The sequence below is a fragment of the Spodoptera frugiperda genome, chromosome 13, assembly GCF_023101765.2.
Source record: "Spodoptera frugiperda isolate SF20-4 chromosome 13, AGI-APGP_CSIRO_Sfru_2.0, whole genome shotgun sequence".
Taxonomy (NCBI): Eukaryota; Metazoa; Arthropoda; class Insecta; order Lepidoptera; family Noctuidae; genus Spodoptera; species Spodoptera frugiperda.
In genome coordinates, this window is record NC_064224.1 from 3773709 (window position 1) to 3793337 (window position 19629).

General features: G+C 35.3%; 1 protein-coding gene across 1 annotated transcript in view; it reads right to left on the bottom strand.

The window, feature by feature from the left end:
• Nucleotides 1–19629, bottom strand: part of LOC118270853 (uncharacterized) — a 33027-nt gene that overhangs the window by 3771 nt on the left and 9627 nt on the right. Inside the window, exons 2-11 of the mRNA XM_050697916.1 lie at nt 17756–17939; nt 16827–16989; nt 10829–10918; nt 10206–10382; nt 9489–9700; nt 8559–9020; nt 5191–5658; nt 3756–3887; nt 3253–3349; nt 1408–1575 (exon numbers count right to left, since the gene is read on the bottom strand). Coding sequence (XP_050553873.1) covers nt 1408–1575; nt 3253–3349; nt 3756–3887; nt 5191–5658; nt 8559–9020; nt 9489–9700; nt 10206–10382; nt 10829–10918; nt 16827–16989; nt 17756–17939 — 2153 coding nt within the window. The remainder of the gene's footprint in view (nt 1–1407; nt 1576–3252; nt 3350–3755; nt 3888–5190; nt 5659–8558; nt 9021–9488; nt 9701–10205; nt 10383–10828; nt 10919–16826; nt 16990–17755; nt 17940–19629) is intronic.

A 19629-nucleotide genomic window follows, 5' to 3' on the forward strand; every position in this document is an offset into this window, starting at 1 on the left:
CAAATAAAATCATCCTGTTAATCTTGTGTAGAAAAAAAACACTCTGTATATGTTAGTGTATAAAAAATAGACATGCTGTATGTAATATAACCATTAGTAAGTATTACTGCTCTATAAATTAAGGAATTTTAATTATGAATACCGACTGTTAAAGCCATGTTTAGTAAAAATCAACCTTATGTCGTTGACAATAAGGCTCATTCTACTGATAAAAGCAGGTTTAGCAAAAATCAACTCTGTGTCTTTGATAACAAGGTACATCCTACTAAAATAAAATCGTGTTTAGTAAAAATCGACTTCTTGTTGTCAAGAAATATGTACTTTGTTGTCAAGGACAAAAAAGTAGGTACATATTTCTTCAACAATCGACGCAAAATGAAAATAACACCAAGATTTCCATTTCAATCAAATAGGTTATTATGGAAATACCTAAATACTTTGCAGATTATCAAAAGACAACTAAGTAGGTTGGTAATCTCAAAACTGAACTCATTTAGATACAGTATCAACTACTGATTTTGATAAACATTATAAAACAGCACATTTAACAAAACATATTATAAAAACATGCACAAGAATTCATTTACAGCTTAGAAAGTATAATATAGAGTAGATAGACACACCCAATTCACAAGTAAACAGCAATCCAATTAGGTATTTGTTAGTTAATAAAAAATACTAAATTGTCAGTGAAGATACAAGATGAGAGTTGTATCAACCAAAAATATGTCTGACAAGGGTGTGGAGTATATTTTGCAACCTATTCTAAGGTTACAAAATGTACGCAAAATGTATACGAGTTAAGTCACTTTGACTCAAAATTCCTGTAACATTCGATTTTACCATCAACTGGCATTATAAAATATACTCTACAACCAAAGAACTAATACAAAAATCAATATATCATGTAATACGGAAGAGAGATACTAAAATGTATTCAATACTATAATTTTCTGAGACATTCTGGCTCATTTCCCACAACTTGCAGTTTTTGGATTCGGTAACTTTAATTCTAAGGGTGTGGTTTGTACAACTCTATCCCAAGATAACACATTTCGCCTATTGTTCGTAGTTCATAGATGTCTTAATCTATAGTAAGCAATCTTGATATGTAACTCTGTTCATAGTTAGTATTTATTTACATTTGTTTTATACATGGATGCACTATCACATTTATTTATTATAAAATATAGCTGTAATGTTGTATATGTGAATTTAAAATTAAAATAAATGAGTAAAAAGTTTTTTAACACTAGGCAGTTTGCGGTTTAAGCATACCACAAATTAAAAAAAATAACCAAATACCATTCACAATCTACCACATAGTGTTAATAATACAAACAAAAATTATCACAAAAGCACAACAAGAATTTAAAAAAATATATATCAAATTAAAGAAAAACTTACTCTTATTCAGGAATTCCTTGACATAATCGATAGGTATAGCGAAAGAAATGCCCGATGTGACTTTCATACTGTTTATGCCTATCGCCTCTCCGTCCAGGTTCACTAACGGACCTCCGCTGTTGCCAAACGTGATTGGAGCATCCGTTTGTATGTATACCATGTCTTTGCCTGGAATTGTAAAAGTTTATTAGTTTTTAAAGTTGAGAGCCAAAGGGTTCGTTTTTTAATTTTCATCTCTGCCGCCCATGGAGGCTTGAAACACCAGAGGCGTTACAAGTCCGTTTCCGGACTTTTGGGAAACCTCACTGACACAACGAAACACAACGCAAGCGTTGTTTCACGTCGGTTTTCTGTGAGGCCATGGTATTACTCCCTACCTACCACACCTATTTTACAAGAAACCTTAGAATCAGTAACACGTTGGCTTGATGATCACAACTTAGAGATAAATTACACAAAAACAAAAACAATACAATTCAGATCTTATAAAACTCCTCCCCTTACAATAAACACTTCATTTAGAAATACAACACTGCAAAACGTAGACACATTTAACCTACTCGGCATAAACATAGACACCCATATAAATTGGAAAACCCACATAGAACATATAAAATCAAAATTATCCAAATTCACTTACGCTCTTTTTCAAATTAAATGCAGTACTAATGTTGAAACAGCACTATCAGCTTACTTCGCATATGCGTACTCCTGGTTGAGATACGGCATTATGTTATGGGGAGATAGTGTAAATATTCACGACCTATTTATATTACAAAAAAAATGCGTACGAATCATAGCCCAAATAAATAACCAAGATAGCTGCAGGCCCTATTTCATCAAATACAATCTGCTAACACTTCCATCCATATATATCTATGATATATGTAAGTTTGTATTTAAAAACAAAAATAGTTTCACAAAAGTAGAAGACACCCACAATGTAAATACCCGACATAAAAACAGACTGTACCTACCACCATCTAGAATTAAAATGCTCAACCAAAGTCCCTACTACATGGCAGTCAAGATATTTAATAAATTACCTAAAGATCTACAAAATGAAACCAAAGAAACAATATTTACCAGAAAATTAAAAAAAATCCTGATACAAAAATGCTTCTACTCAATAAAAGAATTCTTCGAAGAAAAAGAGAACAACAAAATTAAATGCCAAAATTAAATGCCAACATAATAACATAATACACCCATACATAACCGCTTACACCTATAATTATAAATAAATACTACCCACCTATTTTTCACTAACCCACATAACATATTATAAGATTTACATACTACTATTATATAATATATATATATATATATACATATACTCACTACATATCAGATATACATACTACTATATATACATGCTCACTACATAATATACTACAATATATACACATAAGAAATTAACATTACTTTTAAGTTTGTATTGAGTCCTAGGTTAAGGAAATACATACTACTATATATACATGCTCACTACATAATATACTACAATATATACACATAAGAAATTAACATTACTTTTAAGTTTATATTAAGTCCTAGGTTAAGGAAATGTAATCTAGGATAAGTTTGCCCTCAAATTTGCAACGCCTGAAAAAGGCAGTTAAGATGTACTTAACATTTAAACTAAGACCTGTAATACCTACCTTAACGTGCAAATAAATATTTTGAGTTTGAGTTTGAGTTTGAGTTTACTACGGTTAAGCTGGCCTATTTGTGCCGAAGCATGGCTCTCCTACACTTAAATACTGTCTACTACCATGTTCTGTTAACCATTATTTGGTCTAATTTTTTAATTAGAACTATAAATACTCCTATTTTATGAATGCTCACCTCTTAATCCCAGTTCTTCACTAGCTCTTTGTGTAGAACTGACTACACCAGCGGTGACTGTGTTACTCAGGGCTAGAGGACTACCCATCGCCACTACCTGTAATAAACAACAATGAACACAATTATGTCAACGGGTCTGAGTGTCATGTGTATGTGAAAGTGTATGTTTGTAAACACACCCACAACAGAGAAGAAAATCCTAGCCTAAAGCAACATTTTATAAAAAGACAAAAGAAAACAAATTTGGATTTCTAAATAGGTATTGTTTGTGCTTAAAGCATTAACTGCCGAACGGAAACTTTAAATACAAATGCAAATCCTCCACTAAACGTCGGTTACCAGTGACCGACATCAACGTTAACATATATAGGCTACTTTTATTTTAGATAACATATTTTAATTTATAAAAAAATACATAACCATATGCGGTTAAAGTTGTAAGCAACGGCCATTTGTATATAAAAATTGATATTAGCACACAAAAATATAATAGTACTACAAACCCACTCTCCAGGCTGGATGTCTGCTGATGACCCTAACTTCATTACAGGTAATCCCTTCACCGGTATCCGAAGAGTGGCAAGATCTGACTTCAAGTCTACATCCTCTACAAAACCAGTGTGGATGGATCCATCCTGAAAATTTAAAGGAAAATGTTCACTTAAAGGATGAGGAAAAATTTATAGATTATATGTTGTGTTAAAGTGTTTCAAGCTTCGTCTTTGTAATTTACACAATAGTACCACTTTAGTGACAAAAAAACGAATCCAGTACGATCTTAGTATGAGTTTGCTCTGTTTGTTAAACAACAACAAAACGAGAGAGTGTTTGACACTTTGATTGGCCGCAGCGAATAAACTAAAACAATCAGAACGCTGAATGTGACATAGTTTGGATCTTGATAAACTTAAAAAAAAGAACTGGTACTAAGGGTACAGTCACTGTGTGAATGAAAGCTCAACTCGTACTTAGTATTCAGCAATAAATCTTGATCCAATAATGTGTAACTAGTATGTAATGTAAAGTCGGAATAGTCAATCTTCCATAACCGGTAAAACATGAGCAAAGTATAAATTGGTTAATAAATATTTTTGGAAATAAAAAAATAATTAACGATTGTTGTTCTTATTATAAACAATGATTCAAAACTTAGTTATATTATTATTGTTCATTTATTAAGAAAGCTAGAGTAGTATAGTCCAACAAAACTATATTTTATATAGTTGAAAACTTAGTTACATTATTATTATTTATTTATTAAGAAAGGTACAGGGTATAGTCCAAAAAAAGTATAAATATAGTTTGTCTGTTGGATCTTATTGCCTTATTTGCTATTAAAATAACTTGTGGTAGACATACCACAAGTTATTGAGAAAATATTTATTATTATATTTCTTTGTGTGAAAGAAAATAGTTACGTTTTCTATTGTGTATCTTGTCTTATACACAGACAAGGAAAAGTACTCTAACAAACTTTGGCAATAATCCAGACATTCTAATTTCATTTAGTAATCTAATAAGCATTCTATTATTCTATTTTAGCAGAGCATACAATAAGACTTTAATAGAATAATAGAATAATAAATGACATAAAATTAGAAAATTCAATCCCGGTAGATTTTTCCATTTTGGGATTATCTACTGTTAATCTCTAGAGATATCAATCCCGGCTTCACTGAGGAATACAGGGAACAATTCCTCTAATTAGAAAATGTAACATGATACACCATCTTTTTGTCTTTGGATAGTTTATTTACCAAAACAGTGAAAGTAATAAATTAATGAAGCAATAATAAGTATAACAGGACAATTGTTGTGAATCTTAACCTTTGAAAGTCGTCATAATATTTAAGAATATTACTTACACAAGATAGTACTGTTTGTCTCAAACTGTTAGATAGATACAAATATACATTTATGAATAAAAATAGTACTTACAAACAACCGCACGTTGACAATAGCATTAGGTTTGTTGACTACAACGTGAGCATTTGTCAATATAAGGCCGTCTTCTTTCACAATGAACCCAGAACCATTGGATAAGGTCACGGGCTGGCCGGAAAACAGATCCAATCTTCTTCCATCTTTTATCTCTATATACACGACGGACGGCGCTGACACCGCCACCACATCAGCTATAAAGTTAAACTTCTCTCTCCTACCCTTTAAATCATTGTTTATCACAGTCGCAGCTAATAATTTATCCTTTAAACTGATATAACCTATCACCCCGGCCGCGACCGCCAAAATTCCACTGTAATAACTACTCTTAGCATCATTCCTATTATTATTGCTATTAAAACATTCTAAAGCACGACTTGAACATCTATAACTAATGTTTTTAACAGGTTTTATTTGTAATATACGAGAAAATCTCGAAATATTCATTGTTGATGGTGAAACTGTCAATAGTCACAGTGACGGATGAATGAAGTGAACTAAATTACGTCACATTTTAGTGTCAAAGTGACGTGCAACAACATCTAAAAACGGTTATTTAACTCGTTATAACGGTTATGTGGTGAGGTTGTAACACAGATAATAAATAAATGAACGACAAATTCAAATAATTATCATTCAATCATACTAAATATCACAAAATATGTGTGTTTGTTTGTTTGGATGTTTATCCGTCAATCACGCCGAAATTGTGGGCCGAGTTATTGGGCCTCCGGTAACCTCACTTACATAACGAAACACAACGCAAGCGTTGTTTCACGTCGGTTTTTTGTTAGGCCGTGGTTTTGCTCTGGTCGACCCGAGCCAGCACTGCTGGGTCAAATTCATTCTGTTTTCGGCGCTGCTGGACCAGCAGTGCCGAAAACTATTAACTAATTGTCAGCTTGTTAACAAAAACGGGTCATGAAGGGCATTCGATCTTGTTTAATACAGGTACCTAAGTACTTTATCAAGTTTAATAAATCAAGTACGAATAACATTTCTATTTACAATGCTAATAATAGGAGCACGATAAAAGTAGACCTACTAGTTTGTTTACTGGTTTACAGACTATGACCTTGCGTTTGATCAAGGTTTTACTAAACGCAGGAGTTATTGAATATAATCAGGTTTAGCTAGTTTAGTTTTGTTCTATTTATTTTTTAAAAAAAGAGAGTAAAAAGAATGATAGGGACGATGAAGTTATTATTAAAACACGTTTTATGAATGCTATTTGTTTTTCAATCTGTATAGTGTCGAAAAATTATCTTATCAATTAAATACGCCTGGTTGACGTATCTCGAGACCAGAGGGCTGGCCTTTTCCTCGGTTAGAGGATATAAGCATTGCATTGCCATGCTTCCAGCCTTCTGGGCACTTTTCCTATTGACGAATATTTTGATATTAAGTATGTATGTGTCATTGGGCAAGACCTATGTTCAACAGTGATCGCCTTAGTAGCTGATTTGACGATGATCATGATTAATTTGAACTTTATTCCTAAATCAAAGCTTTGAAAGGTGAGTACTTATGTTGTGTGTGTGTGTGTTGTATCTTTTGAATGGTAGGTATTCGATTTTTGAAGGTCATTTTGTTAGGTACTAGGCGACTTGATTCGCTAAATAGATAAATGAAAATGCAAAAATAGAGGTAAAATAATATATATTTCACACTACACATTCGATATTACATTATTTTATCATTACAATGTAGTTAATCATAAATTTTACGATTAAAAAAGAACTTATATTTACGTAAAAATAGGAACTATAGCTATTTACATGGAATTATAATCTAGAACTAAATATTAGAGTTCTAAAGGCATCCTTTACAAAATTATCCATGTTTAAGCAAAGCTAATGGTTTGACTTTTTTTAAACAAATACTAGTCTCTTTTCTATGACTTCGCTTATTTAGATTAATGCACGTAAATAACAAATTTTAGTTTTTAATCTAAAATACATACGATAATTTATGCATAGGAGCCATAAACAATATTTCCCGCCATTTCAAAAGTCAATCAGATCGATATACTCTGTGGTAACTGTCAGATCGTTCTGCAATCTCTGTTTATTTCTAGGTTATATAAATTATTTCATAGTTTCATAATAATTTCGTCAACGCTAAAGAAATTTTCTAGATATAAATTAATATTATACCTAAGATTTCTTTAGTTAATACATAATTTAAGATTTTTTTATAGACAGGTTATAAATTATGAGAATAAGCGGTTTTTGTAGTATTTAGGTACGGTCAGATATTAACAAGAGTCCATTGACTCATGAAAAAATGTAATAGTTTTATTAAAAATTAAAATTTATTTTTAATTCTAAAGGTCAAATTATTTACCACTCTTAATCAATAATACAATATTTCTTTGTTTTTGGATACTACGCTATTTAAACAGGGATATGCATTTGTGATCTTATGTATCTTAAAGCTTAACACTTTTTACCATCACTTCTGTGTTACCGTAAAAATTCGACGTACATAAATAAGCGATATAACTTCCATGGTTGGCCTCATAATCAATTAGACATGTTTATATGTGTCGTTGTCGCGCTTTTTATTCCCGAAGAGGTAGGCAGAGGTGCACATTACGACACGCAGCGCTATTGTACAATGTACACTCACTTTTCACCATTTACGTTGTAATTTCCACATAATAGGGTGAGCCTATGAGGATGATAAGGCAATGTTGTATTGAAATTTTTTTTTGGTAATTACTAGTAAGACCATCATTTGACCAATAACTAACTTTTACAGTAACACACACAATTATACTCTGCAAAACTTTACCACACATCCTTTTACCATCTTGTCCGACAATCCATTTGGTATAATTAAATTCATTGTAACTTATTTTAAAATTATACGTTGTAATGGACGCAATATTCACAAAAATGTCAATCGTTAACATAACAATCTTTCTATTTATCATTTTCTTTCCATTTTGGCACTACAACATAAGTTTTGTGAACATTGCGTGCGACTTAAAAATAGCAGCTTGGTAAAAATATAATGTTAATAGAATAATGAACTTTATTCTAAAGGTTTGTAGAGGTCAAAATAGCAAGAATGCAAATTACAAACAATTTCAAAATGTCTGTCTATACTTGAACTGTTTTGAACTTTAAACTTGTGATGTAATTAGGTTCATAATTAAATGTCAATCAAATTCTCTTCGGTCAACTGAGTCATATTAAGTGTTTATGAATTTACTGATAGATTTCTTAGAACAAAACCCGAGGTAATTGAAATATTAAGACATTTCCAAATAATTTATCATAGAATCTACTTTCTTAAGGAAAAAAAATGTGAATTTTCTACCAAGCTCTTTAAAAAAAAAACAAAACAAAATAAAATTACCTATCGCCTTCATAAATTACAGGGAAATCTTCAATGCGCATATTCTCCATATCTATACCGTTTAAAATATTACCGTTCACATGACCGTTTACATGACCGTTTGCATGGCCGTTTGCATGACCGTTTGCATGGCCGTTTACCCGAGCGTTTACATGATTCCTGTATAAGTGTGCATCACGAATGATTAAGCCACGACCGTTCATCCCACGACCGTCCGGGCCTTCTATGTCAGATATGTAGCGGGGGTGATGGAAACCACGAGGTTCACCACCCATTGGTGGACCATGGACGTCAGTATCATTCTCCAAATCAAGATGTTCGTATGGGTAGTATGTATAGAAGACTGAGCAGAATGCATCGTCATCTCTAGGTAGGTCGTAGTTTACATGCTTAGCCGCTAACCAGGCTGCGCCTAAAGCGCTTGAAACACGGAGTGTGACCATTTCTAGCTCGGTTATCACCTGTAAAGAGAAAAAAATGTTTAGTGATTTTTACTATAGGTAATTTACTAATATTATAAATGCGAAAGTGTGTGTATGTCAACGTTAACGTCTCGCCTTTTATCCTCGAAGGGGTAGGTAGAGGTGCACATTACAGCACGTAATGCCACTGTACAATGTGCACCTACTTTTCACCATTTGTGTTATAAGTGCTATGTAATAGAGGGTGAGTCTATTGCCATATACTGGGTACAATTCCAGACTCCGTGCTACTACTGAGATTTTTTTCGAAAAACCCAAACAAGCCCAGTAATGCTTTGCCCGACCCGGGAATCGAACCCGAGACCCCTTGCCCGGCAGTCGCACTTGCGACCACTCGACCAACGAGGCAGTCTACTAATTGTGCCTAATTAAATATTTAAAAATGTAATTACCAATCTTTTTGTATAGTAAATAAATAAATAAATGGATTATATAAATCATACTTACATCTCTTGCCCTCAGCTTTCTTAAAAAGCCAATCTTGAGTAATTCCCAGCTTTTCCATACGGAACCGACGCATACGACGCGTAGTCTGTGTTCGTCGGCGCAGAATGTGAGCGGGGCGACGTGCGCAGCTAATTCTGCGCCGGCGCATGAGAATAGGTGGCGGGCGAGCCTGTCGCCTTGGGTGGCTAGTGCTGCTAGCTTTACTGTCAAACCTGTATACAGAAAGGGATTTGTTAAGATGTACATCAAAATTGCACTTCCTTGTGCTAAATGCTAGGGAGTGGAACTCCTTGCTGGAGTCTGTGTTTCCTGATGGATATACCTAGGTGTCTTCAAAGCCCGAGGAAATAGGTTGCTTATGGGCAGACGTGCTCCACCGTAGGCCGCATCATCACTTACCATCAGGCGAGATAGCGGCCAAACGTCGGCCCATTTAACATAAAAAAAATGCCATGGGGGGCAAAAGTGACCGGTGCTAGCGGAGGATTTGCCTTCAACAGATTTTTGTTGGCATACGGTGAATTTTTACACACAGGTTTTTTTATGGTGTATAGTAAACGAGTAGACGTATCGTCTGCTCGTAAGCAATCGCCGCCGCCCATGGACACCCGAAACACCAGAGGCATTACAAGTGCGTTGCCGGTCACCTAATTTTTCCGTGAAAAACTTAATGAGTTACCAATTTCTTTTTTAATAATTTAAAAAAGGCTAACTTACCAGCGAACTTAGACTTATCGAAGTGCTTATAGGCATGTGGCAGTAGATCAGCTCTGGTCTCAGCCTCGAAGTGTTCCTTAACAACCTCCCACACTTTCTCAACTGGAAAATCCGAGATTTTCATGCCATCCTGTTGGTCAAAGACGGTCTTCACTGCTTTGTGGGCTATCCAGTATGCTGTAAAGGTATTTTTTAGGTTTTAGATCAAGGAAATAATTATTGTTTTAACATACATAACCTCATGCCTGTCTTCTATGGGGGGTAGACAGAGACAATGGAACGCCAATTGCTACGATTCTTACACACCTCTTTCGCTTTATCAACAGTCATCAGTCTTTTCATGCATGCTCGTCGGTTAAAATTACTTTTAATTTGTTTTAAATTATAGTAAATAGCTATAGTATATCAAAATTCAATAAAGAAAAACTAAACTGTAATAAATTAACGAGATAACTATTTACGAAGTAGCTCGATTAATTTCAAGTCATTCTAGGGACTCATAGTCATGGGCAGCATTGCGCAAGAAACATCTATTATATTATTATCGTTTATTTTTTGTAAAACAGTTCATTGAACCGTAAAACATACTTAATTTATTTAAAACTGTAATAGTAAATACATACCACCGCCTTCATCTCCAAGAAGGTATCCCCATCCTCCACATCCCCGTTCTACACCAGAAGAAGTCTTCAGATAAGAGTTGGATCCAGTACCTGAAATAATAAAGAGCATTATAGTTTGAGAATGCTTGAATGCAACACGGGGAGAATGGCGACGGATTGTAAAGCTTGCTACCACTCCTTTTTGGGGCAGGAAATGATCTAGTAACTTCTCCAGAGGGAAAGTCAGACTCTTACTGACTAAAAACCACCCGTTTCTCCTTTTTTTTATGGTATAAGCCAGTAAACGTGCAGACGGATCACCTTTTGGTAAGCAATCGCCGCCTCTCATGGACAACCGAAATATCAGGGTTGTTACAAGTGCATTACCGACCTTTGGGGGGTTAGGAATTTAAGGGATGTTGGGGAATCGGGAGTTGAGAAGGGGGTAACTGGAACTCGGGTGCGACACACACAACGAAAGAGTTTTTTTACGTTGGTTTTCTGTGAGGCCGTGTATCACCTAGGTCGGGCCGGCACATTTGTGCCGAAGCATGGCTCTCCCACACTTAAAACCTTCCTTATTCTGCTCTTCGAGCCAGAGCCCTGGTAACCCGGTAGTCCGAAGCTCCGGGGAAAAGAACCCTGGGTCTTAAATTGCGCTTGATGATTTAAATAATGCAGTAGATATTATGTTATGTACAATAACAATTTACAACGTAAATATCGTTTAGTCCATATGTCAAGTTTATCTATGACGAGTTTTATAATACCACTCGTTTGTGTTGCGTTAGTAAACATAATTATGAAACGTTATCAGTAACAATGTTTAATATTAAGCATCCTGTATTAGCTCTCGACTTTATATTTTTAAACTAAACACCGTTTGTTTACTAAATATAGAATCTTTATACATTATGTATTTAATGTCGTAGGTACGTTGAACTCTCTGTAGACCATTGTCACCTATTAGTGTGCTTTTCCACCAGAGATGTGCTATGCTAAGTTGTTGGATGCGTTTGGCTTCCTCCAATCATATTCATTAGTACACATAGCTTAGCACTGATGGAAACGGACTCAGCTAAGCTGTTTATATATAGCAACGAGTACATAACAATGATTGCAAATTCCTTACGAATACATAAACTTTCATGAGACATACTAAATTAATTATTATGTTATCGGCTACTCGACTAAGCAAGCCATGCTAGAGGCTCATACTCATGAGCAGCATTCCGCGACACGACGCGCGTAGCAGCTTAAAACTAGTCGAGTTCCTCGTCAAACAGTTACGTGAGTAAGCCGATAACATAATAATTAAATTGACTCCATAGTCGGCTACCTATCGTATCACTAATTCCGCAATTTATTTTCAAACCATTATATTATGTAAGTGTTATCCTGACAACTTTTCCTGTACATTAAATTATAGACGACAGAAATTCCTAAGAGGACACTTCCCTTTCCACAATCAGTATTGTTGACGCGATGTAATCAAGGACAAAGGTTATCTACCAGCCTCGCGGTTGTCCTATTTTATAACGACCTACTTATGCTAATCATAACATAACATGGTTGACGTCTGTCATCGACAGAAAAGATGACATCAAAGGCGGTGAGTTTTATTTAGTGGGGAAAGTCATCCAATTACTTCTCCCGCCTTGGCGAAGCGATAGGGAGTGTCAGACTCTCACTGATTAAAAACCACTAGTCCTTACCTAGCTGTTCGAGCCTGAGCCCCAGTAAACCCGTTAGACACCCCGCAGCTCCGGAAAGAGGCTAGTTGTAGCCCATATTTACACTGATATATGTATTTTGATTGTATCACGTGAATCAGCCGTTTTGACTCGATTTAGTAACAAACATATATATTCCCTAGATTCCCTTCTTACAATCTCTATATCACTCAAACTCAAAACCTTATCCTAATCGGAAAACCTAATAACTCTACGAAAGTACACGCATCTAACTCGAAAGGTTACTTCACCTTGATAAAGAATAGCATATAGACTATAGGTTAAAGAGATACCAACTCAAACTGATGCAAAATAATAGTTTATTTATTGCTACAGACAACTGACATTATAGATAATCTTCATCATATATGAGTATCTTCCTTTATCGTAGAATGAATGTAGGTGTTAAATAAATGTCATATTACACGTGGATCATTACAGCCTCCGCGTTTTGTTATGATGTGTGTTGGACGCATAGGCGGAACACTGTTAAATGTTAGATGGAAATATTCGTTGAGATTACGAATTTGGTATGAAAATTTACTACTAGTATTATAAGTACTGATAGATTATCGACCCACTGATAGGTTAGAAGTTAGAAGCCGGTGCCATAATAAAAAAAAAAAAACAAACAAACATTCAGACGTACATAATACCTCCTCCTTTCTTTGAAGTCGGTAAAAATTGAGTTCCTCGTTTGCCCATGTGACTGGTTGTATGAAAAACTATATCATATCAGCTACATCGGGACCCATAATCTTGCCGAAACTAGTCGAGCTCTTTCGAACAGTTTACGAGTTTTATTCAATAAAGAGTACAATGTAATCAAGGTTACCAAATTTTGAAGGCGTACTAACTAATGTAGGTGGATATTACCGCATTATGTGACCAAATAATGAGCAAATTGGCCTACATCTAGTAGTCTACGTTTAAGTTAAAATAAAATACTTTTATTTCTAGCTCAGCTCTCATTGTTATGCTCAATTCAAGGCGAATAAATTCTCGACCCTGAGATTATTTATTTCTTTCTCACACGTTAATATTATTATAATCATAATGGTCGGTCATTTTGAGGGTCTAAGAAAAATAATTTAATAAGAATTTTGGTGTTGATTGTCAATCTAGTGTGTGTGAAGTTACATACCTCTGTATGACCAAACGATTAGTTTTTAATGACTGACCGATCAATCGAAGATGTGTCGAGAACTTAAGGTGCCTGATTCTCTCACATGAGATTTTAAAACTGGCAAGTACTTATACGTCAATGTAATTTTTAAATGTTTTCTAACTTATTTTCTAGGATTATTAACACACAGTGAAGGAAAACATAGTAAGGAAAGGATTTCTATCTGAAATTACCAATCTGTCTTGAGCAATCGTGATGAGCAATATTAATTATTTTTCCCAGTACCTATCAGGTTGATAAGGTACAATAGAAAGTCTTGAATGAATAACGCGGTATCGTCGTATCCTCTTTCTTGAGGAAAAAATGTAACTGTGTCATTCAACGCGTCTGCATAATAAACAAGATAAAAATGATTGATAGCTAATGATTATAGTCGAACTATGAATATTTAATAGTCATAGCTTTTTTTTTGAGTGGGGTAAATCATGTAATGACTTCTCTCGGTTTGGGTGAGACGAGAGGGAGTGTCAGACTCTTACTGACTAAAAACCACCCCGTTCCTACTCCTGCTCTTCGAGCCGGAACCCCGGTAACCCGCTAGGTAGTCCGTAGCTCCGGAGTTTAACATGTGCTGCTCATTTGTTTACACCAAATATAACCCGATTCGAACACTAAAACCAAACTTCCGTGACATTCCGAATCAAATTCTAGTTTTATCTCGTTTTAGAAACTAGTTCGATAAAATAATACCTAACGAGACCAAATATGGAGGACTAAATACAGAGATTAGCATAGTTGCATCACCAAAACAAAATTTATAGCAATTTTTTAATAGAAAACTTGATCCTAATAGACAGATGGTGTGAACTGGGTTTTAACGCGTCTGATTTTTCTGTGTAGGAATTTTAAAGATGCTTTCGTCCGTAATATTCCTAGACAGCCTACAACATTACAGCTCTTGTATGATCAAGGTAAATGGAACTGTTCATGCGAAATTTAATACTTGATTAATTTAATTATTTATTTTGTTGTATTATGCTTTTTTTTCGGTATTCATTGAAATATTTAGTTGTATTATGCTTCTGTAGACTAGTAATACTTGTAGTTTTATTTAAGTCATATGAGTGATCTCCATACTTTATAGTATAACTTGTGAAATGCATAAATTGATCATAACGACGACGTCGACTACGCCCGAATAATGAACTTGATTCTAAACAGCATGCGAATTAATTATATCATTTTCTTAGCACAAAAAATGGCGCTAGAATGCTACTTCAGATTATAACGTTAAAAGAATAAGTTGATTGGTCGAAAGTATTTGTGTCAGGGTCTTCAAACTAGCTTCCTGATGTAACGGCTTTATTTATTAAGTAATCGCTAACAACTAGTTAGTATATGTGAAGTGAATTATTTGATAAAAATGTCTGCCCGCCGCTTGGCTTATTAAGAACTTTTTATTTAGCGCCTACTTGTTAAGAGTAAGACTGGTTGCAAAGTGGGTGTTATGTATGGTTATGACACCGTTTTGAATTTGGAATTCGCAGTTGTTAATTTATTATTTCGTTTTTTTTTGTTTCGGTTAGTAGAACAGTTCTAAATTTAAATTAACTAATCGTTCGATTCAGTTATTCTGACTGGGAAAGTTCCTATTTTATTTTTTGACTCTGTGTATTTATGTGTCATCGATTAACTTAATTCTATTTTTTGACAAAACGCTCGTTTTTTTTTATATTAACACAATTATTAATAACTAACCACAATATTAGGGTGCTTTTTCACCAAAGATGTGCTATGTAGCTATTCTACGAAGATGTAATAGCTAAGCTGTGAAACTATGTGACCGTTTCCACTAATACTAAGCTATGTAGCTGTGCGAATAAGATGCGCAGCTCGAGTATGCGATGTATGCAATATCAATAGTAGAGTAGCCATCCATAGCACATATCCGTAGCACGTATGTTTCCAAATAAAAAACATAGCCAGAGTATGAGTCCGTAGCTGAGTCCGTTTTCACCAGTGCTAAGCTAAATGTATCAATGTGCTGTGTACCTATAATCACGTCATTGTCAACACGTTTGAGAAATACCCATTCCAAAAATTTCTCATACCGAATACAATTCATCATAGAACAACTAGGTCAAAAGATACCAACACATCCGAAATTAAGCGTATAATTATTCAATTCTACGTACGTAACGTCAACGGAGCATCGAACGACATGTGTTGCAACACCGAAGGTCCTTAACCTTTAATGAATTAATATTAGTTTATGCTCCTCAGTGGTATTCAATTTACAAGGCAAAATATATACGCAAGCGTGCCGCATTTATTTAGATAAATTTTCTTATATGTGTTGATGCTGTATTGTCATTTCGTTACATTGTTCTCACATACATATATTTAAGTGTGGGAGAGCCATGCTTTGGCACGAATGGGCTGGCTCGGCTGGAGTGATACCGAAAGCCGACGTGAAACAACACTTGCGTTGTGTGAGTGTGGTTACCGGAGACCCGATTTTCCCCTTCCCAATCTTCCCAATCCCCGATTCCCAACAACCCATAGAATTTTTGATATGGAAGTAACCTACTTTAGGTTACTACTACTACTCAATTCAGGCCGTTGGCCTACAAGTTCTAGATTAGGGTTTTATGGAGGGCATTGTTATGTGAATTGCTTAGGTAATAACATGCTACTGCTAATATAATATTAGGCTAGTAGTTTAAGGGGGCTAATTCCCTCCCTCTTCCTCCCAAAGTCGGTAAAGCACTAGTAACTCTTCCGATTTTCGACTGGTCGCAAGTGCGACTGCCGGACAAAGGGTCTCGGGTTCGATTCCCGGGTCGGGCAAAGTATTGCTGGGCGTTTATCGGTTTTTCAAAAAAATTTCACACACGGCCTCTGGAATTGTGCCCAGTATATGGCTCACCCCTATTACATGGAACTTTTAACACAAAATAAATGATGAAATGTAGGTGTACATTGTACAGTGGCATTATGTGCCGTTAATGTGCAGCACTGCCTACCCTTTCTGGCACAAAAGGCATGACATTGCATGGTTGCAACTCCACCTTTTATGTCCATCGCCGGCGCCGCATGCTCGAATGCTTACCATGATCGTATACTTATTTACCACTCTCTCCCATAACAATAGACTCACCAGCAATCAACACCATGCCTCCATCAGGAGCTCCCGTGTACAAGGAACCAGCTGTGTCCGAAGCCACGTAGATAGCGTCAGCAGCATCGCTATCCTTTTCTCTCACACAGGCAGCAAGCTCTGCGTTACTGCTCTCCTGCTCGCACCCTGACAATGTGAGTCCCTGGAGGCAAAAGGTTGAATACATTGGAGTTGATTGAACGAGAATAGTTCCAAGAATTGAATAATTGATGCTTCTTGAACGGTGTTTATGAACTGAGGACGTTTTGAGGTTATAAGTGTTTGGAAGTATGAAATATTTATTATTAAGAGTTATTGACCGTATCTCAGAAGTACTTTAAACGTAAAGCAAACTCATACTAGGGATACTGTTTAGAAAACATGAAATCTCCAGCAACGACAATGTCGTGAGGGCTATGTTTACAATTTAAAATTGGACCATTTCTTATGCCTCGCCTTAAACACATGCAGTAAAGCAACACAACAGCGGTATTGACTAACAAATTGTATTTAAAATTACAACGCAATAAGAAGAGTGTGCGTTGTATGCACTCACACAACGCACACTCTGGTAAACGGAGGCCCAATTCCCACCTTCCCAGTCTACCCAATCCTAAATTTCCTAACCCCCCAAAAAGCCGGCAACGCACTTGTAACGCCTCTGGTGTTTCAAGTGTCCATGGGCGGCGGTGATTGCTTACCATCAGGTGATACGACTGCTCGTTTACCGGTGTTTCATAAAAAAATCTCCATTCGTCATCAAATCATAATAAAATAATATATTTTTTTTTTTTCATAAATCTATTTAATTCCAACGCTACGGTTTTCAGTTAGTAAGAGTCTGACACTACCTCTCGCTTAGCCCAAGGCGAGAGAAGTAATTGGACGATTTATCCCCCTTAAAAAAAAACTACCGTCTTTTTACTTACCAGAGAATTTAAAGGCTTGTGTCTAGGAATTCCAGCATCTTGTTTAGCGGCGTGCACCATTTCAATAATTCGTATGGCACATTCTTCTATGCCCAATGTCCAATGGTTGGTGCCCGGGCCCGTGGCTGTACCCACCACCGTGCCAGTCTCGTCGCATATCACGAGGTTGGAGTGGGTCGCGCCTCTGTTGAATGGAAATTGTAATTGTTAAACAGGTATTAAAAATAAATATACATAATTAGGTGATGATAAAAAATGTATTCTATTTGAAGAGTAAAATATGTTTAAAAGTGACGCATTCTTCGAATGGGTAAGGTAGGAGTGCACATTAATCGAGTTTTCGCCAGTTTTAAATCGGATTTTCTTTACGGTAAACGATCAGACGGATCACCTGATGTTAAGCAATCGCCGTCGCCCATGGATACCCGAAACAAAATTCGAGTACCTACAACACATCTTATTGTATTTGGCTATCGCGGAAGTTGTAAATCCTTTAACAACCAGTTAATAAGCTGCATTCGTCAAATCTGAACACACCATAATGTAAACCTTCGATCAACCGTAATGTAAATAATTTAAATGACAGAGCAGAGAAACGTCACTGTCAAAAATTTCGCGCCAAATGATGGGTGCACCGTGGGTGGGTAAATGACCGCCAATTCTGTTTATTCCCAACGTCTTTTGTTTTATTATAGTTTTTGTGAGATATACTAAATTCATTATTATTACTGCTAGTAGCAGCGTGACAGTCGCCGTATCGTGTGTCGCGAAATGCTGCTTATGAATATGAGCCTCTAGCATAGCTTGAAACTAGTCGAGTTCCTCGTCAAACAGTTTCGTGAGTACTTTACATAGTATTTTGTATTCTATAGATAACACGATGATGCTATTTACAATAGTTACGATAGTATCGTGTGTGGTCACTTATAGTTGTTTTCCAACGATATTTTTGAATAACAAACTATATTAGTTTTTCATAGAAAGTATAATAAACATGAAGTGTTTTCCTTATATTGATTGATAGACAGGAATGCCGATAATCTGAGATAATCAACCATTTTATATTACCGCTTGTATGGTAAATATTTGTGTAGATAACCAATTTGACAGAGATTTTTTAGTATCTATCTAGTTAAGATTAATCTGGCCAGCGAATGACCACAGCATTGTTCCTGGTTTCTAAGAAACAATAAAATGTGGCATTTTTATTTTTAAATTGTTCCAATTGTTAATAATAACTTATTACGAGTAGTTATTAGTTTTTGGCTACCCAAAACTACGTTATTGGGATTTTTTGATAGACATAGACGACATAAACGTCAAACTTCTTGATTATGGCGTACGTTTTTTTAGGTTTATATTCCTAGTAAACTAAATAATCACGGTTTACTCTATTAATGTACGTACATTATTGGAGAAAAGCTTTACTAATTTCGAGTCACAGAAGGACTCTTCATCATGAGCAGCGTGCGCAAACGCGGCAACGTCGACTATGTGAGTAAACCGTGATTAACTATTTAGTTAATTTAGTATGTCTCACGTATTAAACTTGTTATATATGAACCTAGTTTTAGTTCGATCCTTTTGAATGTCGTCGACCCAAATTATAAGGACAATGAAGTGAAAAATTCATAGCCTACGAACAAAAGTATTGATTGGGGTCACAGTACAGGTTTGTTTTAAATTATTATTGTTAACTCAAATGCCAGATGGCTGGAATTATCTGAACTGTGGGTGTATTTATAATTATGTACGATTAATCAAACATTGTTTATTTATTTTTTAATTGTTTTGTGGATTATGTTATAAGAAATGTTAAATATCATATCTGTCAGTAAAATCTATTTAACAGCATGACAATTGATAGGCGTAGT